Source organism: Petromyzon marinus, chromosome 17 (genome assembly GCF_048934315.1).
Source record: "Petromyzon marinus isolate PM22_M1 ecotype Great Lakes invasive population chromosome 17, UKy_Petmar_22M1.pri1.0, whole genome shotgun sequence".
NCBI lineage: Eukaryota > Metazoa > Chordata > Hyperoartia > Petromyzontiformes > Petromyzontidae > Petromyzon > Petromyzon marinus.
Genome location: NC_133683.1, coordinates 10902042 through 10922984, shown reverse-complemented (window position 1 = coordinate 10922984; position 20943 = coordinate 10902042). Strand labels below are relative to the sequence as shown.

Sequence of the window (20943 nt, the reverse complement as noted above, 5' to 3'; positions counted from 1 at the left end):
TGTCACTGGTGTTGGCCGTGAGCAGGAATCGAACCCGGGTCGCCGGGTTCGTAACGCACATTCATATACACGCACACAGACATGCACACCGCAGATATACATAAAGTTGCGTCTGTCGCCGCCTCTGCTCTGTATCTCGATTCTCTCATTCCCCAATGCTGCCCTCTTCGTGTGTCTGTCTCTCCACACTCATGTTTACGCCTCTAGAAAAATACATCAGTATTTTCACCTCCGTGTCCGCATGTCCGTGCATCTCCCCCTCTCTCTCCACCACCACGCATACACTCTTGGCTAAAATGATCTCTGTAATTATCGCTGCTTGTCTCAAAAAGAACACATTCCTGCGGAGGGAGCTGGTAGGAACGTTGGGTTGCTCGGTCAATGGCCAGGGTCAACGGCACCACCACGTGGTGTATTCCGCAAATGTGCCCGACTGTGAGGGCAGGCACAAGCCGGCGTGAGTAGGTTAAACGTTGAGTTTTATAAGGGCACCACGGGGTGACCAGCCCCTCCCCACCCAGCCCCACCCCTCCCATTTTTGGATGCCGACGGACGGACGGACAGACACAATAATCCCCTGTGGGCTGGTGTAACCAGGAGGTTCCTACCAGTAAAACTGTCTGCTATCTGAAGGCGATGACCCTAATATTAGTAACAGTAATGCTGCCCTTTAGCCAGGAAGCATCAATCAGTCTCAAGACTAGTTTTTTTAACAGGGTCCTTGCCCTGGATGTTTGCCAATTTCATTAATGAGTGTTTGTGTGTGGGGAGGGGGGAACCGGAGAACCCAGAGAAAACCCGTACATATGAGGATAAAATAACCAAAACTCTGCACAGATTAATTTAAGAATCCATTGCTGTAATGCCCATTTCCTGTTTACCTCGTGGCCCAAACCCCTACAATAGCTGGCATTCCCAAGCAGTAAGGCTGTAATAATTCGACCTCCCCAATAATTCAATGAATTGTCACAAATTCAGAATGGTGATTTGATTCTAGCATGTTTTTTTTACATTTTGGTGAATTTACAAGCCTCTAGTACCAGCAGGTGTCACAAGTACCCATTTAATTTTAGTTTGTTGTCCTTCCCACACCTCCGATTAGCACGGTTGGCTACGTACGGTGCAAAAGAAGTTCAACACACATACAAAAAATACTCAAGAAAAGCCATCGATTCCTACACAGGCCGCTCGACGCATGCATCATCGTGAGCTTCCAACTCCATGTTAACAGATTAATCGATACAGCCTGCCTCCCATCCAAGAACATACAGTGAGGGAAAAAAGTATTTGATCCCCTGCTGATTTTGTACGTTTGCCCACTGACAAAGAAATGATCAGTCTAGAATTTTAACGGTAGGTTTATTTGAACAGTGAGAGAGAATAACAACAAAAAAATCCAGAAAAACCCATGTCAAAAATGTTATAAATTGATTTGCATTTTAATGAGGGAAATAAGTATTTGACCCCCTTTTAATCAGAAAGATGTCTGGCTCCCAGGTGTCTTTTATACAGGTAACGAGCTGAGATTAGGAGCACACTCTTAAAGGGAGTGCTCCTAATCTCAGCTTGTTACCTGTATAAAAGACACCTGTCCACGGCAGCAATCAATCAATCAGATTCCAAACTCTCCACCATGGCCAAGACCAAAGCGCTCTCCAAGGATGTCAGGGACAAGATTGTAGACCTACACAAGGCTGGAATGGGCTACAAGACCATTGCCAAACAGCTTGGTGAGAAGGTGACAACAGTTGGTGTGATTATTCGCAAATGGAAGAAACACAAAAGAACTGTCAATCTCCCTCGGCCTGGGGCTCCATGCAAGATCTCACCTCGTGGAGTTGCAATGATCATGAGAACGGTGAGGAATCAGCCCAGAACTACACGGGAGGATCTTATCAATGATCTCAAGGCAGCTGGGACCATAGTCACCAAGAAAACAATTGGTAACACACTACGCCGTGAAGGACTGAAATCCTGCAGCGCCCACAAGGTCCCCCTGCTCAAGAAAGCACATATATATTCCCGCCTGAAGTTTGCCAATGAACATCTGAATGATTCAGAGGACAACTGGGTCAAAGTGTTGTGGTCAGATGAGACCAAAATGGAGCTCTTTGGCATCAACTCAACTCGCCGTGTTTGGAGGAGGAGGAATGCTGCCTATGACCCCAAGAACACCATCCCCACCGTCAAACATGGAGGTGGAAACATTATGCTTTGGGGGTGTTTTTCTGCTAAGGGGACAGGACAACTTCACAGCATCAAAGGGACCATGGACGGGGCCATGTACCGTCAAATCTTGGGTGAGAACCTCCTTCCCTCAGCCAGGGCATTGAAAATGGGTCGTGGATGGGTATTCCAGCATGACAATGACCAAAAACACACGGCCAAGGCAACAAAGGAGTGGCTCAAGAAGAAGCACATTAAGGTCCTGGAGTGGCCTAGCCAGTCTCCAGACCTTAATCCCATAGAAAATCTGTGGAGGAAGCTGAAGGTTCGAGTTGCCAAACGTCAGCCTCGAAACCTTTATGCCTTGGAGAAGATCTGCAAAGAGGAGTGAGACAAAATCCCTCCTGAGATGTGTGCAAACCTGGTGGCCAACTACAAGAAACGTCTGACCTCTGTGATTGCCAACAAGGGTTTTGCCACCAAGTACTAAGTCATGTTTTGCAGAGGGGTCAAATACTTATTTCCCTCATTAAAATTCAAATCAATTTATAACATTTTTGACATGCGTTTTTCTGGATTTTGCTGTTTTTATTCTGTCTCTCACTGTTCAAATAAACCTACCATTACAATTACAGACTGATCATTTCTTTGTCAGTGGGCAAACGTACAAAATGAGCAGGGGATCAAATACTTTATTCCCTCACTGTACCAAGGTTAAACCCTGCTTAGCCGTGGAGATCCGATGAGATAGGGCGCACTCCGGGAGTTCCAGCCGTGGAAAGCTGCCAGCCCTGACCCACAGGGACCTGTCGTGGACTCGGATTCCAGCTAAGAGTCGCTTGGCCATTGTGGGACCCTGCACTTTCGGCCGGCCTGCGCTGTTGTCACCTGCCTCGCAATCAAATGATGCGTGGGTTCAATCCCCAGTCAGGGGTAAAAAAACAATTCGCTCCTTCCCTCAAGCTGCTCGACTCAAAAAATCCATCGTCTCTTCTTACGTATGTACGTGTGTTGAACTTCTTTCGCAACGTGCTTATGATCTTTCTCAATTCGTGAAACATTAACGCTCATCTGTTATACCTTCAATTGCGCTGTTATGTCGCTGGCCGCTTGGAGTTTTGAGCTTTTCGGGCCTATACCTGGCAACCGTTATTTAAATAAATAAATAGATAGCCATCATCCCTATGGGAGTTCCATAAAATGAGCACCACTTTGTGGGAAGTCAACAGCAGTGGTCCTCTGTGTATCCTGTACTTCACCTGGCCACAGGAATATGGAATTTCCACCTTCAGATCAAAGCATGGAGATACTAGACTGCACGTGATAAAGACTGTATAGAGTACTGTTCCTATAATGCATACACGGTAGGCAGTGATTAACCCACTGCGTTTAAGAACCTGCCTTCTTACCTTCGATTCCTGGCCACGGCTAACATCAGTGGCGAGCCATATGCTGAACCAGTCAGAATCAGAATCCGTATTTATACTGGAGGAATCCGATGAGCTATAAAGCTCTTTTTCACGGATGTCTAGTCCCGTGCCATCCCCCCTTCCCCCAACTCACCGCCTGTCCCCTACCAACCTGCATTGACAGAAAAACTAGGAATGATCTGTTTAAGTCGGGGTTACGTTCCTGGAAAACACGACTTAAACTCATAGTACATTAACTGATCAGCTGTTTCCCATGAGAATTAAATATAAAATACAGGAGGATACGTTCTGGGGCTCCGATAGTCCATGTGTAAAGTCTTAATAAATCACAAATTATCAAGTTTAATGAGGAAGAATAATACTAAATAAGAGGAAAGTACAAGATATTTTAACACAAATAAAAAAACTTATAAATTACATAGAACAATAAAATGAAATACGTAATAGATACTTATAGTTTCACAGGTACATAAATATTGACAATGGGGCATATTTTCTCATATTTAGATGGGGGGGGTGCGATGTGGATTTGTGAGTGTGTTCGTTCATTGTCCTTCCCCTGCACCTCTAATTATCAACGTCGGCTTCGTACGGTGTGAAATAAGTTTAACATACATACATACATAGATTCACACAGAGACCCAAAGACTCACACAGAGACCCATAGACTCACACAGAGACCCAAAGACTCATCACACAGAGACCCACAGACTAACACAGAGACCCATAGACTCATCACACAGAGACCCATAGACTCATCACACAGAGACCCATAGACTTAGCACACAGAGACCCATAGACTCATCACAAAGAGACCCATAGACTCATCACACAGAGACCCAAAGACTCATCACACAGAGACCCATAGACTCATCACACAGAGACCCATAGATTCATCACACAGAGACCCATAGACTCATCACACAGAGACCCATAGACTCATCACACAGAGACCCATAGACTCATCACACAGAAACCCATAGACTCATCACACAGAGACCCACAGACTCATCACCACACAGAGACCCATAGACTCATCACACAGAAACCCATAGACTCACCACACAGGGACCCATAGACTTATCACACAGAAACCCATAGACTCATCACACAGAAACCCATAGACTCACCACACAGAGACCCATAGACTCATCGCCACACAGAGACCCATACTCATCACACAGAAACCCATAGACTCACCACACAGAGACCCATAGACTCATCACCACACAGAGCCCCGTAGACTCATCACACAGAAACCCATAGACTCACACAGAGACCCATAGTCTCACACAGAGACCCATAGACTCATCACACAGAGACCCATAGACTCACACAAAGACCCATAGATTCATCACACAGAGACCCATAGACTCATCACACAGAGACCCATAGACGCATCACACAGAGACCCATAGACTCATCACACAGAGACCCATAGACTCACACAGAGACCCATAGACTCATCGCACAGAGACCCATAGACTCATCACACAGAGACCCATAGACTCATCACACAGAGACCCATAGACTCATCACACAGAGACCCATAGACTCACACACAGACCCATAGACTCACACAGAGACCCATAGACTCACACAGAGACCCATAGACTCATCACACAAAGACCCATAGACTCATCACACAGAGACCCATAGACTCACCACACATAGACCCATAGACTCACACAGAGACCCATAGACTCACACAAAGACCCATAGACTCATCACACAGAGACCCATAGACTCATCACACAGAGACCCATAGACTCATCACACAGATACCCATAGACTCATCACACAGAGACCCATAGACTCATCACACAGAGACCCATAGACTCATCACACAGAGACCCATAGACTCATCACACAGAGACCCAAAGACTCATCACACAGAGACCCATAGACTCATCACACAGAGACCCATAGACTCATCACACAGAGACCCATAGACTCATCACACAGAGACCCATAGACTCATCACACAGAGACCCATAGACTCATCACACAGAAACCCATAGACTCATCACACAGAGACCCACAGACTCATCACCACACAGAGACCCATAGACTCATCACACAGAAACCCATAGACTCACCACACAGGGACCCATAGACTTATCACACAGAAACCCATAGACTCATCACACAGAAACCCATAGACTCACCACACAGAGACCCATAGACTCATCGCCACACAGAGACCCATACTCATCACACAGAAACCCATAGACTCACCACACAGAGACCCATAGACTCATCACCACACAGAGACCCGTAGACTCATCACACAGAAACCCATAGACTCACACAGAGACCCATAGTCTCACACAGAGACCCATAGACTCATCACACAGAGACCCACAGACTCACACAAAGACCCATAGATTCATCACACAGAGACCCATAGACTCATCACACAGAGACCCATAGACGCATCACACAGAGACCCATAGACTCATCACACAGAGACCCATAGACTCACACAGAGACCCATAGACTCATCACACAGAGACCCATAGACTCACACAAAGACCCATAGACTCATCACACAGAGACCCATAGACTCATCACAAAGAGACCCATAGACTCATCACACAGAGACCCATAGCCTCATCACACAGAGACCCATAGACTCATCACAAGAGACCCATAGAGTCATCACACAGAGACCCATAGACTCATCACACAGAGACCCATAGACTCATCACACAGAGACCCATAGACTCACCACACAGAGACCCATAGACTCACCACACAGAGACCCATAGACTCATCATACAGAGACCCATAGACTCATCACACAAAGACCCATAGACTCACCACACAGAGACCCATAGACTCACCACCACACAGAGACCCACAGACTCATCACACAGAAACCCGTAGTTTCTTGTCCATCCCTCGCACCTATCATTAGCACGGGTCGGCTACGTACGGTGCGAAAGAAGTTCAACGTGCACACGGCTCGAGTGAGTCGAGGTGGTGGAGGGGGCGAGTGTTGGAGGCACACGTGGTGGGTGAATGACAACAAATGATGTAGCCTAGCGCCACTATGCTGCCCAAAGTGTCCCCCTGCCACTCAAGAGCAAGCGCAGCACACAAACACAACTTAGCAGTGAGTGACCGTGCGACGTACAAGCAATAAACAATTTTGTCGACGACGTACACCGATCGGATGACTTCGACTGATAATAATAATGTACCTTATTTGCCAACGATCTGAAAACAATAAGACGTACACTGATCCACGACTTAAAATGACCATTGCTCGGTATGGTCAAACAACCCTCATTACCAACACGGTGTGGGAGAGGGAGAGCCTTTATCCAACTTTGGATGCATTTTTATCATTACATAAAAAAACAAATCTATTTGCATGTATAGCAAACAATTTACACATGCATTGGTGTACGCACGCACACACACACACAGGACTTGCACACAAAGATCCCCCGTATAGCCTTAACAGACTTTAGGGGCAAGTGCTGTCAGCTAGGAGCACCAATGAAGGCCGGAAACGGTACACGAGGGGGTTTGGTGGCCAGCACCAGACCAGGCAGTATTTAGTAGTACACACACATCACACCAGGTACTCATTTGATGCCGAGTCGACCTAGGGGAGGCCCAGGACCGGTTCAGATAAACGTCACTGCTGATGGCCACGAGCGGGAATGGAACTCGGGTCGCCGGGTTCGTATCGCGGCGTAGTGCTAACCGCTGCGCCACCGCTCCGCACACGCGACGTGAAACACACGAGGACATATCAACAAACCGCACCTGACGACTCTACTCTGTTTTCAGCGAGTTGTGGAAATGCCACGCTACATTTAAAAAAAAAACGTGCTTAGTCTGGATTAGTTAGTCGCGTAAACACAACCGCTACAGTACTTTCGAATTCCCAAGCAAATTACTTAAATTCCCACATTACTATGACAGTGCCCAGTCTGACTTTAAACGCCGCAAACAAAGAGGGTGGCGGCAGTCGGCGACTTCCACAGCGTGGAAACGTGTGCGGTCATTTGTCAATCCGCCGCTGGATGAAGAATTGTGGGCAGCGGGGGTTGGGGGGGGGTCATTGACCATACTTCACCACGACGGTCAGTGCGGGTTTGTGAAGGTGGAGGGAGCATAGACGTGGGAGTGCCGGAGTGCAGTACAACAACGAATTCTGTTGCACGTTTTTTTTTAATCTTTCATTTCTCAAAACTGTACAGAGTGACTCCCTAAGTAGTTGGGTGTAAATTCCACATTTATTTCGCGATGCCCAGCCAGCCTTATCCTTATCTAAACATAGCGAACCAACTTTGTAGAGCGGTGCATGTTGCCCACGACACGGTTAATGCATCCAGACATAGATGCCCTTCACTTAACCCTCTGTGTGTGTCTCGTATTTGGAATACGACTTCTGAGATTTCCTGAATGTAACCATGTTTTCTACACATTTGGTGGCGCGGGGGTTACTTCTGAACCCCCAACACCACCACCCACCCCACACACACACAAAACCGAATTGGTTTCGCTTTTAAATAATTCGCGCAGCGAGAGCAAGAAACCCCCAGCGAGAGATGGAAGACCCTGGTGGGTCGTCACAAAACATCGACCAAATAGACCCCCCCCCCCCACCACTTCAGACAAGCACTGTACCAAGGCAAACATTTAAAAAAAACCACGATCGTAAAACGGCGTCTCTCCCCCTCACCACCACCCACCCCACACACTCACACACCGCCCTGCAATCCGGAATGTCCGTCCCAGCGTCTGACCCTGGGCCAACCGCAAAAGCCAAAACCGCTGCAGGCGACGTCTCAGTCATGACCGTCTCGGCGTCCTCCACCACAAACCCTGGTGACCCCACACACACACACACACATTCTCCCTCCCTCCAGATCTGCCACTCACCCAACCCACCCACCGACCGCCCCGTTGCCACACGTCTCATCTCACCCTTCAAAGTCAAGCCAAAGTGATTTCCTGCTCAAATAATCATTGAAACTGAACAATTGCAATAAAAAAAGACATTTACCAAGTGAGGCCCGCTCAGCTATATAGGGTGTTTTTCAGAAGCGACCTGGCCACGAATGATCGCCCAACGAGGTGGCCTCATCACGTGGAAATATTTCGAGCGGCCGAATGCTCTGAAGTTATTGTCGATTTTAAATGTGGAGGGGAAACTCCAGAGGCCCGAGAGAAAAATCCACGTGGCCGCAGGGAGAAAACGCAAACTCCAAATATACAGGCGGGATCAAACTCACCACCTGTATACCAGGAAGTTCTCACCTCCTCGTTGGCAGCCCTCGGCCAGTGAAGGAAATTCCACATTCATATGGCAGGGGTGAGTCTATCCATTGGGAAACCACCGTTGACTTCTGCACACAGTGGTACTCTGTTTATCGACCCCGCAGGAATGATGGGCTGAGTCAATGCCCCGCCTATGATTTCAACAGCGACTGCAAGCCGCTCGATCTACCCACCGAGTCACAAGGCTGCCCATCTCACCCCAATCGCCCCCCACGTCTCCTCTACCTGCTGTTTGTACTGGAATATCGTGCTCTCTGGATTATACAACCTTGCCGAAAGAAGACACACCCCAAAAGTTGCGTCCAATCTCAACAAATTTATACAAATCTGATCAACACATACGCAACCCAATACTGTGGCAGGAAGTGCCTTCCGAAGCAGACGGAGGGGAAAAATTGCATCTTATAATGTGGAGAATACGGTAAATTTAACGGAATGACCAATGTGGTGAAGTATGGTCAAATAACCCCCAGGATTAGGGTTGCCACCTCAAGTACAATAAACTGGAACTTGTCGTGGGAAGACGAATATCTCAGATCAGTGGAAGAGGGGAGAAGTGCATGTGAATGAATTTTATTGAGTGGTGTATCATCATCATAATCACCATTATTATACAACTTACAAAAACGAGGACGTTTCACGTCCCAGAATGACAGAAACCCAGGGCAACTGGCTCAACAAGGGGACGGTTCTGAGAACACCAGGAAAGTTAGCAGCCCTATCGTGGTGAAGTACGGTCAAGTCATCCCCACAATCCACACATGCAGAGGGAGGCCCTCAACGGCTGTGTACATTGAACATGTGCGTGCAATGTACATAGCCTTTTACCAATCCACTGCTGGATGAGGACCTCAACGTGGCGTGTAGTTTGTGGTTGGGTTATTTGGCCACAATGTAGCACCACCTCGCAGCAGCCTATCACAAGCTGGCATGCATGGGGGTCACCCATCCCAGATCTATATAGTTTCAACTCTGCTTCGCTTATGAGGTTACCAAATCAATTGGAATGTGCCCAGTCTCGTTATAATAATGGCCTTTATATGCACAGGAAAGCTGTAGCGTCTCAACAAATATTTTTGAGAAGGGCCCTGCATTTTGGGGTGTTTAGCCAATGCCACGAGTAGCTTCACGTGAGAGGAAATCGCAGAACCAGGAGAAAACCCAACATGCACATGAAGGGATAACAGCCAAAGCTCCACGCGGATAAATCAAAGGGTCCATTGCTATATGGGCAAATGTTAGCCACCTTGCAGCCCAAGCCTAAAAACGCCTGTCATTCCCAAGCAGTCTCCCATCCAAGTACTAGTCAGGTCCAAAGCCTGCGTGGCTGTCGAAAGACCTGCGGAGGCCGGGCACGTCGACGGAGACATGGTAACATGCGAGCACGGAGACTTTTCCTCGGCACTTGTTGTAGGTGGCTGGTGGGTTGGTGACCACGGGGATGAGGGGTGGTGCTAAGGATATAGCACTGAACGTTTTATATTCCTATTTTGATGTTTGTTTTTGCATATTTCGTTTTTTTTCCACATTAGTTGCGTTCGTTTTTTCCGAGGAACATTTCTTCCGTTTCAATATTTGCAGATATTTTTGTTTGTATGGTTGTAATGTTTGATTATTCTCCACTGAGATATGTTTCGTAACCGCACTCTACTTTTCATTCCAGGTCTCAGTTTGCAAGACTGCTGTTGCAATAATGGTGGGTGACCCTGGTTTATATATATGAAGTTGATGAAATGCAATAAAGTGTTTGTTAATTACAAAACAATTTGGACTACGAAGTGTGTCCAAATATAGCCAAACCTCACATCGCTGTACAAACATGTAAACGTGTACGTTTATCATTGCTAAGTGATTTTTAGGGTCAGATCGCGTGAGTAACGTGTGCGTCGTTACACCCTCCTCCACCCGAAACAGCCAATTAACAAAGGTGCCGTGTGAACAACAAACACTTGCAAATGTATTCAAGCTTCAGCTCGCCGGTATGCTGGAGAGCAATCCACAACATTTAACAACTGGGTACGACGTTCATCTTTGGCGCTTTGGAGAGAAATGTGTTATTCAAACAGCGAGAGTAACCTAGAAAACGAACATCTTTGATCCTATTCATATTCTTAGTTCTTTCGGTAAAGTCACGTTGAAGGGAAACAATAAAATATATATAAAACAAAATGTAAAGTCTCACGACGTTTCGACCATAACACAAACGGTCGTCATCAGGTGTGTCGTTTGTGTTATGGTCGAAACGTCGTGAGAATTGTTATTGTTTTATATATATTATTATTTTATTGTTTCCCTTCAACGTGACTTTACCGAAAGAACTAAGAATATGAATTACTGCAGTCACGAAAGCTTTAAATCAAAATCTTCGATCCTTTTAGCCACTAGCTAGATAGACTGCATACTGTATGTATGCTGAACTTCTTTTGCACCGTACATAGCCAACTGTGTTAATCGGAGGTGGGGGGGGGGGGAAGGACAACGAACTAAACCTGATATCGAGGCTTAATAATGAGAACAAAAATACGTTTAATTGATTTTCAGGCACGTGCTCATGACCTCATCAAAGTGACATGAAAACAACTACAGTGGCAACCACAGTGATATCACTGAAGTGCCCCTGAAAGTAACTATAAAGTATTTTTGTCCGCTTCATGACACTTCAAACTCAAGTCACACATCTCCAAAAAAACATGAAGCCTAGGTGTGCATCTAGAAAATCTTGTCCGGACACTTAATTATTCCAGTCCACTGCCTTGGATCCTTCAGTTCCTAAAGCTCCCAGCAAGCCAAACAACACGTGGCACAACGCGAAAACGCATCGGACACCCAAGGCAAGAGCCCCTTGCTTTATGGGTTGTGTCTTCTTTTCGGAAGAAACGGGAGGGGTACAGGTGAAAATTAACACATTCATGGAAAAAGCTAAAACTAAACAGACATTGTTTATTTTACCAGGTAAGACCCACTGAGCTATATATATCTCTTTTCATAAGCGACCTGACCACAAATTATAGCTCAATAAAGTGGCTTATCACGTGGACATATATAGCAGCCAAACACTCGCAACACGTGATGTTGTTTCTGAATATGGAGGGGAAAAACCGGAAGACCCGGAGAAAATCTACACGGCCACAAGGAAAACACGCAAACTCGAAATATACAGCAGCAGCAGGCGTCAGGGTCTGGATCGAACCCACGACCTCCTGTAGACCAAGAGGTAGTCAACATCTCTACAGGGAGAGAGACACGCAAACTCCAAATATACAGCAGCAGCAGCAGGCGTCAGGGTCTGGATCGAACCCACGACCTCCTGTGTACCAGGCGAGATAGTTAACATCTCCTAGCCACTGTGATGATGATGAGAGAGACACCACAAACTCCAAATATACAGCAGCAGCAGGCGTCAGGGTCTGGATCGAACCCACGACCTCCTGTATACCAGGCGAGATAGTTAACATCTCCTAGCCACCAGAGAGCCTGCCACAGTCAGAGGAGGAGGTTTTTGAGCCAGGACTTGCAATGGGACAACAGGGAGTCGGCAATACAGAGGGCCCGGGGGAGGGAATTTCAGGCAATGCGGGCAGCAGAAGAGGACCAGTGACCTTCCATTGAGCGGACGTTGACTGTGGGAGTGAACAGAAGGCTTTGGTTTCTAGAGCAGAGGGCATGGGGAGGGAAGCAGAGTGAGATCAGAGGGGAGAGGCTGGGAGAGTGCGTGGAGGGGAGTTGAATGAGATGAGAGTGGAGAAGTGCAGGGGGAGTCCGTGGAGGAGCTTTTATCAACCCCGAAATGATGATGAGCTAAGAGAGCCCCCGATTGCAATTCGAATTTAAACCCCGAATTTGACCTCTAGAAACCGGAGTCTCCGTGCTCAAATGAGCATTGAGCGGTGGTCCGCTCTGACCGGGACCCGAGACCCTTTAGGAATACTACTGTATGAGACTGCGTGCAGTTAACCAACTTCTGAGATTACAAGCACTGTTCATCCCTTCGCGTTATAATTTGAAGTGAATCAGCACTGTAGCATTTCATCTTAATTTACCACTCAAACGAGCATCTCCAATGGCAGGCTTGAACTTGTGGTAATGCAATTCTATATTCCTATGGCAGGGGCAAGTCTTGGTACAGGATAACTAAAGTTGACATCCCAAAGTGTACACATTTTATCAACCTCGTTTCACCTTTAAACACAGCGAGTGGTAGAAGTACCACGTTACTATGCTGGTGCCGAGTCCATTCTTACATAAACACAACTAATTACAATACCAGCGACTTTCCACACTGAGCGGTTTAAATTCCAGTCTTATGCCAGAACCAAGTTTATACGCAGCCAGGAAACTGAGCCAGTGGAGAAAATTCCACGTTGCCATGGAAGAAGGGCAGTCTTTGGACAGGGCTAGGTTATTCCACAACCCTAATGACGATGGTGGTAGTGAGAGTTAAGTTGGTGATAATAGTGAAGTTTGTGATGATGGTAATAGTGAAATTGATGGTGATATCAGTGATGATGACGGTAAATGGCATCATGGTGGTGATGGTGAAATTGGTGGTGGAGATGATGATGATGATGCGGCTGATATAACTTTCCTAGTTAATTCAACTTGCAATCCCTTCGCGTTGTGATACACACACCCTACTATTTTATTTTACCAGGCAAAACCCACTGAGCTTGCAGCTGTTTTTCAGAGATGATCTGGCCACACGTGATAGCTCAATTAAGTGGCTGACAACACCATCCATGAGAATGTATAGTGGGCAGCCAAACAATCGAAACGCATGCCGTTTCCAAGGGCAAAACCGGAGGAACCAGGAGAACAATCCACGCGAACACCACCGTGCAGAGAGCGAACAAGCGAACTCCAAATAAATTTCAACAGGCATCGAACCCAATACATCCTGCGTACCAGGCGGCGGGGGAGGTGGGGGGTAACGTCTCGATATCATATCACAATACATGAACACAAAGGCAAGTATCCCCCACCCCTGTTTATAGCCTTTTAGCAGACTGCTGAGGTTCAAGTGCTGTTAAGGGAAGGTGGCCAACAACACCACGGCCTCGTCGGCTGGCGTTGCCTCCCCAGTAATGATGTCAACACAATCACATATTGCACACACACACACGTGTGTGTGTGTGTGCAATATTCATACAGCACACACATCACTCTACCTTGCGCATACACTACGGAGTATATACCACGCGTGGATTTGTGGGGCCCTTTCCTACCTGTCAACAACCCCTTGTCAGACCGATTCAGACCTCATTGGTCACCCCCCCCTTCCCCGTGCCCTAATACATCTCAACATTCATCCTACAAAGTCCCATCACAATGGAGAAACATAAATACATAAACACACAAATTTAGGTTTGCCACTATTAAGACGGCTGTACGCCGCATGGACATGAAAACTTTTAATTTCCCCGGACAACAACAACAATGATAATAATAATACGTATTCCACGGTATGGGTTGTCACGGTGTGTCACTTTTGTCAATCCACTGCTGGACAGAACCCTCGCCGCAAGCGTTTGGTAGTCGTGTAGGGGGAGGTTCCATTTGACCATACTTCACCTTTAATGACACAATGCCATTTACAGCACAATGAGCTTACGCAACGCGCACACAGCACTCGCGTGTACGAGTATACAACACGAGAGTACGCACATTAACGTACTGCATTAGAGTCGTGGTATTACATAAACTGTGTACAGTAGAAGCACGTTGCTGTACAGTAACTGCCGTGCTTCAGCAATGTGCGTGCGTACAGGACGTGTGTGGTAATTGTTACAGTTCCACATACACTAGACTACACTATTGCTGTAATGTTACTTAAGTACACTGTACGGTATTTTTTTTTTACGCAAACGCGGCAAGTTACACAAAGTACACGCGCACTGTACGGTGTTAAGACAACGTGCAGTACGTAAGATTAAATATAAAACTACCGACACGCACTGTACTACTTGGTACAATGTATGGTACACACACTTAAAACACAGTACTGTACACACATGAACATACGATGCACGTGTGCACACAAGCACGTGTGCACACAAGCACGTGTGCACACAAGCACGTGTACACACAAGCACGTTCTACACAAGCACGTTCTACACAAGCACGTTCTACACAAGCACGTTCTACACAAGCACGTGTACACACAAGCACGTGTACACACAAGCACGTTCTATACAAGCACGTGTACACAAGCACGTTCTACACAAGCACGTTCTACACAAGCACGTTCTACACAAGCACGTGTGCACATAACCACGTGTGCACACGTGCACACAAGCACGTGTGCACACACACAAAGATCCCCCGTGTAGTCTTTGCAAACTGTTGGGGCAAGTGCTGTTAGCGAGCAGCAGCAGCTACGAAGGCTACGGGCACTGTGGCACACGAGGGGGGTGGAAGGGCGGCCAGCAACCAAACGCCCGGCCGTCTTCGTCTTCCCCCAGTGGCGACGTTTTGCAACACACCGCACCAGGTACTCGTTTGCGTCCGAGTCCACCTAGTGGTGGCCCGGAACCGGTTCAAATAATCGGTTGCTGGTGTAGACCGTACCCACACACGACTATAGCCACACACCACGTAAGGTCCACGCTGAACAGCACCGACGCTTACAGGAACTGACCACACTCATAACACAACGGGGCGTGGGGGTCGAGATCCTTCATCCAGCAGTGGATCGACGAACGGGTGCACAATTCTTTATGTTAAACACCGTTTGCTTCGCGTGTACACTTGGTAATCTAGCAGGGCACACACAGTACACACACACACACAGTACTGTGTGTACACAGTACTGCAGTGGCACACGCACTACAGGATACACGTGCGCAGTACGGTGCAGTCAACGTAAAGGCAAAGATCCCCCGCATAGCCTTGGCAAGATTGGTGGGGCAAGAGCCGTTAGCTAGTAGCACCAATGAAGGCCGGAACGATACACGAGTGGGTTGGGTGTGCGTGTGGTCAACACCACAACCAGACAGTACTGTAGTAGTACACATACTGTAGTGTCACCCTCGCTACAGTCTATATGTGTGTGTGTATATATATACTGTCAGTGAGTCCACGTGCAGAACTCACGTGTCCACTTGTGAGTCCACGTGCATCACTCACGTGTCCACTAGTGAGTCCACGTGTCCCCCAGTGAGTCTATGTGCAGCACTCACGTGTCCACTAGTGAGTCTAGGTGCAGCACTCACACGTGTCCACTAGTGAGTCTACGTGTCCACTAGTCTAGGTGCATCACTCACGTGTCCACGAGTGAGTCCACATGCATCACTCACGTGTCCACGAGTGAGTCTACGTGCAGCACTCACGTGTCCACTTGTGAGTCTATGTACAGCACTCACGTGTCCACTAGTGAGTCCACGTGTCCACTAGTCTAGGTGCAGCACTCACGTGTCCACTAGTGAGTCCACGTGTCCACTAGTGAGTCCACGTGTCCTCTAGTGAGTCCACGTGTCCAGTAGTCTAGGTGCAGCACTCACGTGTCCACTAGTGAGTCCACGTGTCCACTAGTGAGTCCACGTGTCCACTAGTGAGTCCACGTGTCCACTAGTGAGTCCACGTGTCCACTAGTCTAGGTGCAGCACTCACGTGTCCACTAGTCTAGGTGCAGCACTCACGTGTCCACTAGTGAGTCTACGTGTCCACTAATGAGTCTACGTGTCCACTAGTGAGTCTACGTGTCCACTAGTGAGTCCACGTGTCCACTAGTCTAGGTGCAGCACTCACGTGTCCACTAGTCTAGGTGCAGCACTCACGTGTCCACTAGTCTATGTGCAGCACTCACGTGTCCACTAGTGAGTCCACGTGTCCACTAGTCTAGGTGCAGCACTCACGTGTCCACTAGCCTATGTGCAGCACTCACGTGTCCACTAGTCTAGGTGCAGCACTCACGTGTCCACTAGTCTATGTGCAGCACTCACGTGTTCACTAGTGAGTCCACGTGTCCACTAGTCTAGGTGCAGCACTCACGTGTCCACTAGTCTATGTGCAGCACTCACGTGTCCACTAGTGAGTCCACGTGTCCACTAGTCTAGGTGCAGCACTCACGTGTCCACTAGTGAGTCCACGTGTCCACTAGTGAGTCCACGTGTCCACTAGTCTAGGTGCAGCACTCACGTGTCCACTAGTGAGTCCACGTGTCCACTAGTGAGTCCACGTGTCCACTAGTGAGTCCACGTGTCCACTAGTGAGTCCACGTGTCCACTAGTGAGTCCACGTGTCCACTAGTCTAGGTGCAGCACTCACGTGTCCACTAGTCTAGGTGCAGCACTCACGTGTCCACTAGTGAGTCTACGTGTCCACTAGTGAGTCTACGTGTCCACTAGTGAGTCTACGTGTCCACTAGTGAGTCCACGTGTCCACTAGTCTAGGTGCAGCACTCACGTGTCCACTAGTCTATGTGCAGCACTCACGTGTCCACTAGTGAGTCCACGTGTCCACTAGTCTAGGTGCAGCACTCACGTGTCCACTAGTCTATGTGCAGCACTCACGTGTCCACTAGTCTAGGTGCAGCACTCACGTGTCCACTAGTCTAGGTGCAGCACTCACGTGTCCACTAGTCTATGTGCAGCACTCACGTGTCCACTAGTCTAGGTGCAGCACTCACGTGTCCACTAGTCTTTGTGCAGCACTCACGTGTCCACTAGTGAGTCCACGTGTCCACTAGTCTAGGTGCAGCACTCACGTGTCCACTAGTCTAGGTGCAGCACTCACGTGTCCACTAGTGAGACCACGTGTCCACTAGTCTAGGTGCAGCACTCACGTGTCCACTAGTGAGTCCACGTGTCCACTAGTCTAGGTGCAGCACTCACGTGTCCACTAGTGAGTCCACGTGTCCACTAGTCTAGGTGCAGCACTCACGTGTCCACTAGTGAGTCCACGTGTCCACTAGTCTAGGTGCAGCACTCACGTGTCCACTAGTGAGTCCACGTGTCCACTAGTCTAGGTGCAGCACTCACGTGTCCACTAGTGAGTCCACGTGTCCACTAGTCTAGGTGCAGCACTCACGTGTCCACTAGTCTAGGTGCAGCACTCACGTGTCCACTAGTGAGTCCACGTGTCCACTAGTCTAGGTGCAGCACTCACGTGTCCACTAATCTATGTGCAGCACTCACGTGTCCACTAGTCTAGGTGCAACACTCACGTGTCCCCGACAGTCGCTGTTGAGGCCTCCGCTGTTTCCTGCGGGACACCCGCAGCCCGCCCGGGCCGGGCAGCGCGACCACGGAGCGGACCTTCATGCGGGACGAACCCTGCGGCGCTCCCCTACCTCTCACTTCGCTCTCTTCTCACAACTCGAACTCCCCAATGTCCCCCCCTGTGTGTGTGTGTCTCTCTCTCTCCCCTTTTCGCTCTCCACCGCCACTCCTCTCTCCCCCGCTGAGCTCTCTCTCGAGTCGCCTCTCTCTGAGTTGCCCTTCCCCCTTTCTCCCTCCCCTCTTCACATCGCCTCCCTCTGTGTCTGTGTGTGTGTGTCTCTCTGCCCCTCTCTCTCTCTCTCTACTCAGAGGTCACCTGGTGTCTAAACTCCCTTTATATAATTCTCTCACTTCTCCCTCCGCTCGCTGTCTCCTCTAAAGCTCCCCGCTTCTCCCTCTCCCGTGTCCTCTCTCGGCACCACCCCCACTCCTCTCCTCCCTCCCTCTCTCCCTCTCTCTCTCCCCCCTCGCCTCTCCCTCCACGACTGCCGGCCGCTCCGCACTGCTCACAGCTGATCGCCTCTGGGGGGTGGGGGGGTGATAGAGAAGGTGAGTGCGTGTGGGTGGGTCCGGTGTGTGTCGTCGTGGTGGTGGTGGTGGTGTGCTCGCTAACAGCACTTGCCCCAACAGCCTGTTAAGGCCCTACGGGGGATCTTTGTCTTTGTGATAGCGAGTGAGAGTGCGTCTGACTTGTAAGTGCAGAGAGGGGTCAGTGGAGAATGTTGTTGTGTGTGTGTGGTGGTGGTGTGTGGTGTTGTGAGTGTGTGTGGTGGTGTGTGTGTGTGGTGGTGGTGTTGTGTGTGTGTTGTGTGTGTGTTGTGTGTGTGTTGTGTGGTGGTGGTGTTGTGAGTGTGTGGTGGTGGTGTTGTGTGTGTGTGGTGGTGGTGTTGTGTGTGTGTGGTGGTGGTGGTGTTGTGTGTGTGGTGTTGTGAGTGAGTGTGTGGTGGTGTTGTGTGTGTGTGGTGGTGGTGTGTGTGGTGGTGGTAGTGTTGTGTGTGTGGTGGTGGTGGTGTTGTGTGTGTGTGGTGGTGGTGTTGTGTGTGTGTGGTGTTGTGAGTGTGTGGTGGTGGTGTTGTGTGTGTGTGTGGTGGTGTGTGTGGTGGTGGTAGTGTTGTGTGTGTGGTGGTGGTGTTGTGTGTGTGTGTGGTGGTGGTGTTGTGTGTGTGGTGTTGTGAGTGTGTGGTGGTGGTGGTGTGTGTGTGGTGGTGGTGTTGTGTGTATGTGTGGTGGTGGTGTGTGTGGTGTTGTGAGTGTGTGGTGGTGGTGTTGTGTGTGTGGTGGTGTTGTGTGTGTGGTGGTGGTGTTGTGTGTGGTGGTGGTAGTGTTGTATGTGTGGTGGTGGTGTTGTGTGTGTGTGGTGTTGTGAGTGTGTGGTGGTGGTGGTGTTGTGTGTGTGTGGTGGTGGTGTTTTGTGTGTGGTGGTGGTGTTGTGTGTGGCGGTGGTGGTGTTGTGTGGTGGTGGTGTTGTGTGTGTGTGGTGGTGTGAGTGTGTGGTGGTGGTGTTGTGTGTGTGGTGGTGGTGTTGTGTGTGTGTGTGGTGGTGGTGTTGTGTGTGTGTGGTGGTAGTGGTGTTGTGTGTGTGTGGTGGTGGTGGTGTGTGTGTGTAGTGGTAGTGATATTGTGTGTGTGGTGGTGGTAGTGTTGTGTGTGGTGGTGGTGTTGTGTGTGTGGTGGTGTTGTGTGTGTCGTGGTGGAGGAAGGACGGAGAGTTCGTGGGCGGATGAGTGGTTGGCAGAGTTAGTGAGTGGATGGGAGGGGGTGACGAGTGTGGGTGGATGGGTGTGAGTGTGTGTGGATGAGAGGGAGTGTGGGTAGATGAGAGAGAGTGTGTGTGGATGAGAGGGAGTGTGGGTGGATGAGAGGGAGTGTGGGTGGATGAGAGAGAGTGTGGGTGGATGAGAGGGAGTGTGGGTGGATGAGAGGGAGTGTGGGTGGATGGGTGTGAGTGTGTGTGGATGAGAGGGAGTGTGTGTGGATGAGAGTGAGTGTGTGTGGATGAGAGTGAGAGTGTGTGGATGAGAGTGTGTGTGTGTGAATGAGAGTGAGTGTGTGTGGATGAGAGTGAGTGTGTGTGGATGAGAGTGAGAGTGTGTGGATGAGAGTGTGTGTGTGTGAATGAGAGTGAGTGTGTGTGGATGAGAGTGAGTGTGTGTGGATGAGAGTGTGTGTGGATGAGAGTGTGTGTGGATGAGAGTGTGTGGATGAGAGTGAGTGTATGAGAGTGTGTGTGTGGATGAGAGTGAGTGTGTGTGGATGAGTGTGTGTGGATGTGAGTGTGAGCGTGGTGTGTGTGGATGAGAGAGTGTGTGTGGATGTGAGTGTGAGCGTGGTGTGTGTGTGGATGAGAGTGAGTGTGTGTGGATGAGAGTGAGTGGATGTGAGTGTGAGCGTGGTGTGTGTGTGGATGAGAGTGAGTGTGTGTGGATGAGAGTGAGTGGATGAGAGTGAGAGAGTGTGTGTGTGGATGAGAGTGAGAGAGTGTGTGTGGATGTGAGTGTGAGCGTGGTGTGTGTGTGCGCGAGCGTTGTACGTCGCTGTGAGTTGGGAGATTGATGTTGGGGGAGCGGGGGGGCAAGAGCAGAGGCGTGTCTGGGTCTGTGTCTGGCCGGCTGTGTGTGTAGCTGGGGGTGTGGTTGGGTGGTGGATGTCTGCGCGTGGAGTTCAATGTCGCGTGTGGTTAGGCGCTTCACTGTGTGGGTGTGGGGGCGGGGGAGCGGTAGTGTAGTGGTTAGCGCTACGCTGCGCTACGAACCCGGCGTCCCAAGTTCGAGTTCCGCTCACGACCAATACCAGTGAAGATTATTTGAACCGGTGCTGGACTTCCCCTAGGT

The 20943-nt window shown here is 49.1% G+C and overlaps 1 protein-coding gene across 1 annotated transcript in view; it reads right to left on the bottom strand.

Annotated features, from left to right (window-relative positions):
• Nucleotides 1-18304, bottom strand: part of LOC116943352 (uncharacterized) — a 75349-nt gene extending 57045 nt beyond the window's left edge. The window contains exon 1 of the mRNA XM_032956176.2: nt 18058-18304. Coding sequence (XP_032812067.2) covers nt 18058-18154 — 97 coding nt within the window. The 5' untranslated portion in view covers nt 18155-18304. The remainder of the gene's footprint in view (nt 1-18057) is intronic.
• Between the last annotated feature and the right edge of the window lie 2639 nt (nt 18305-20943).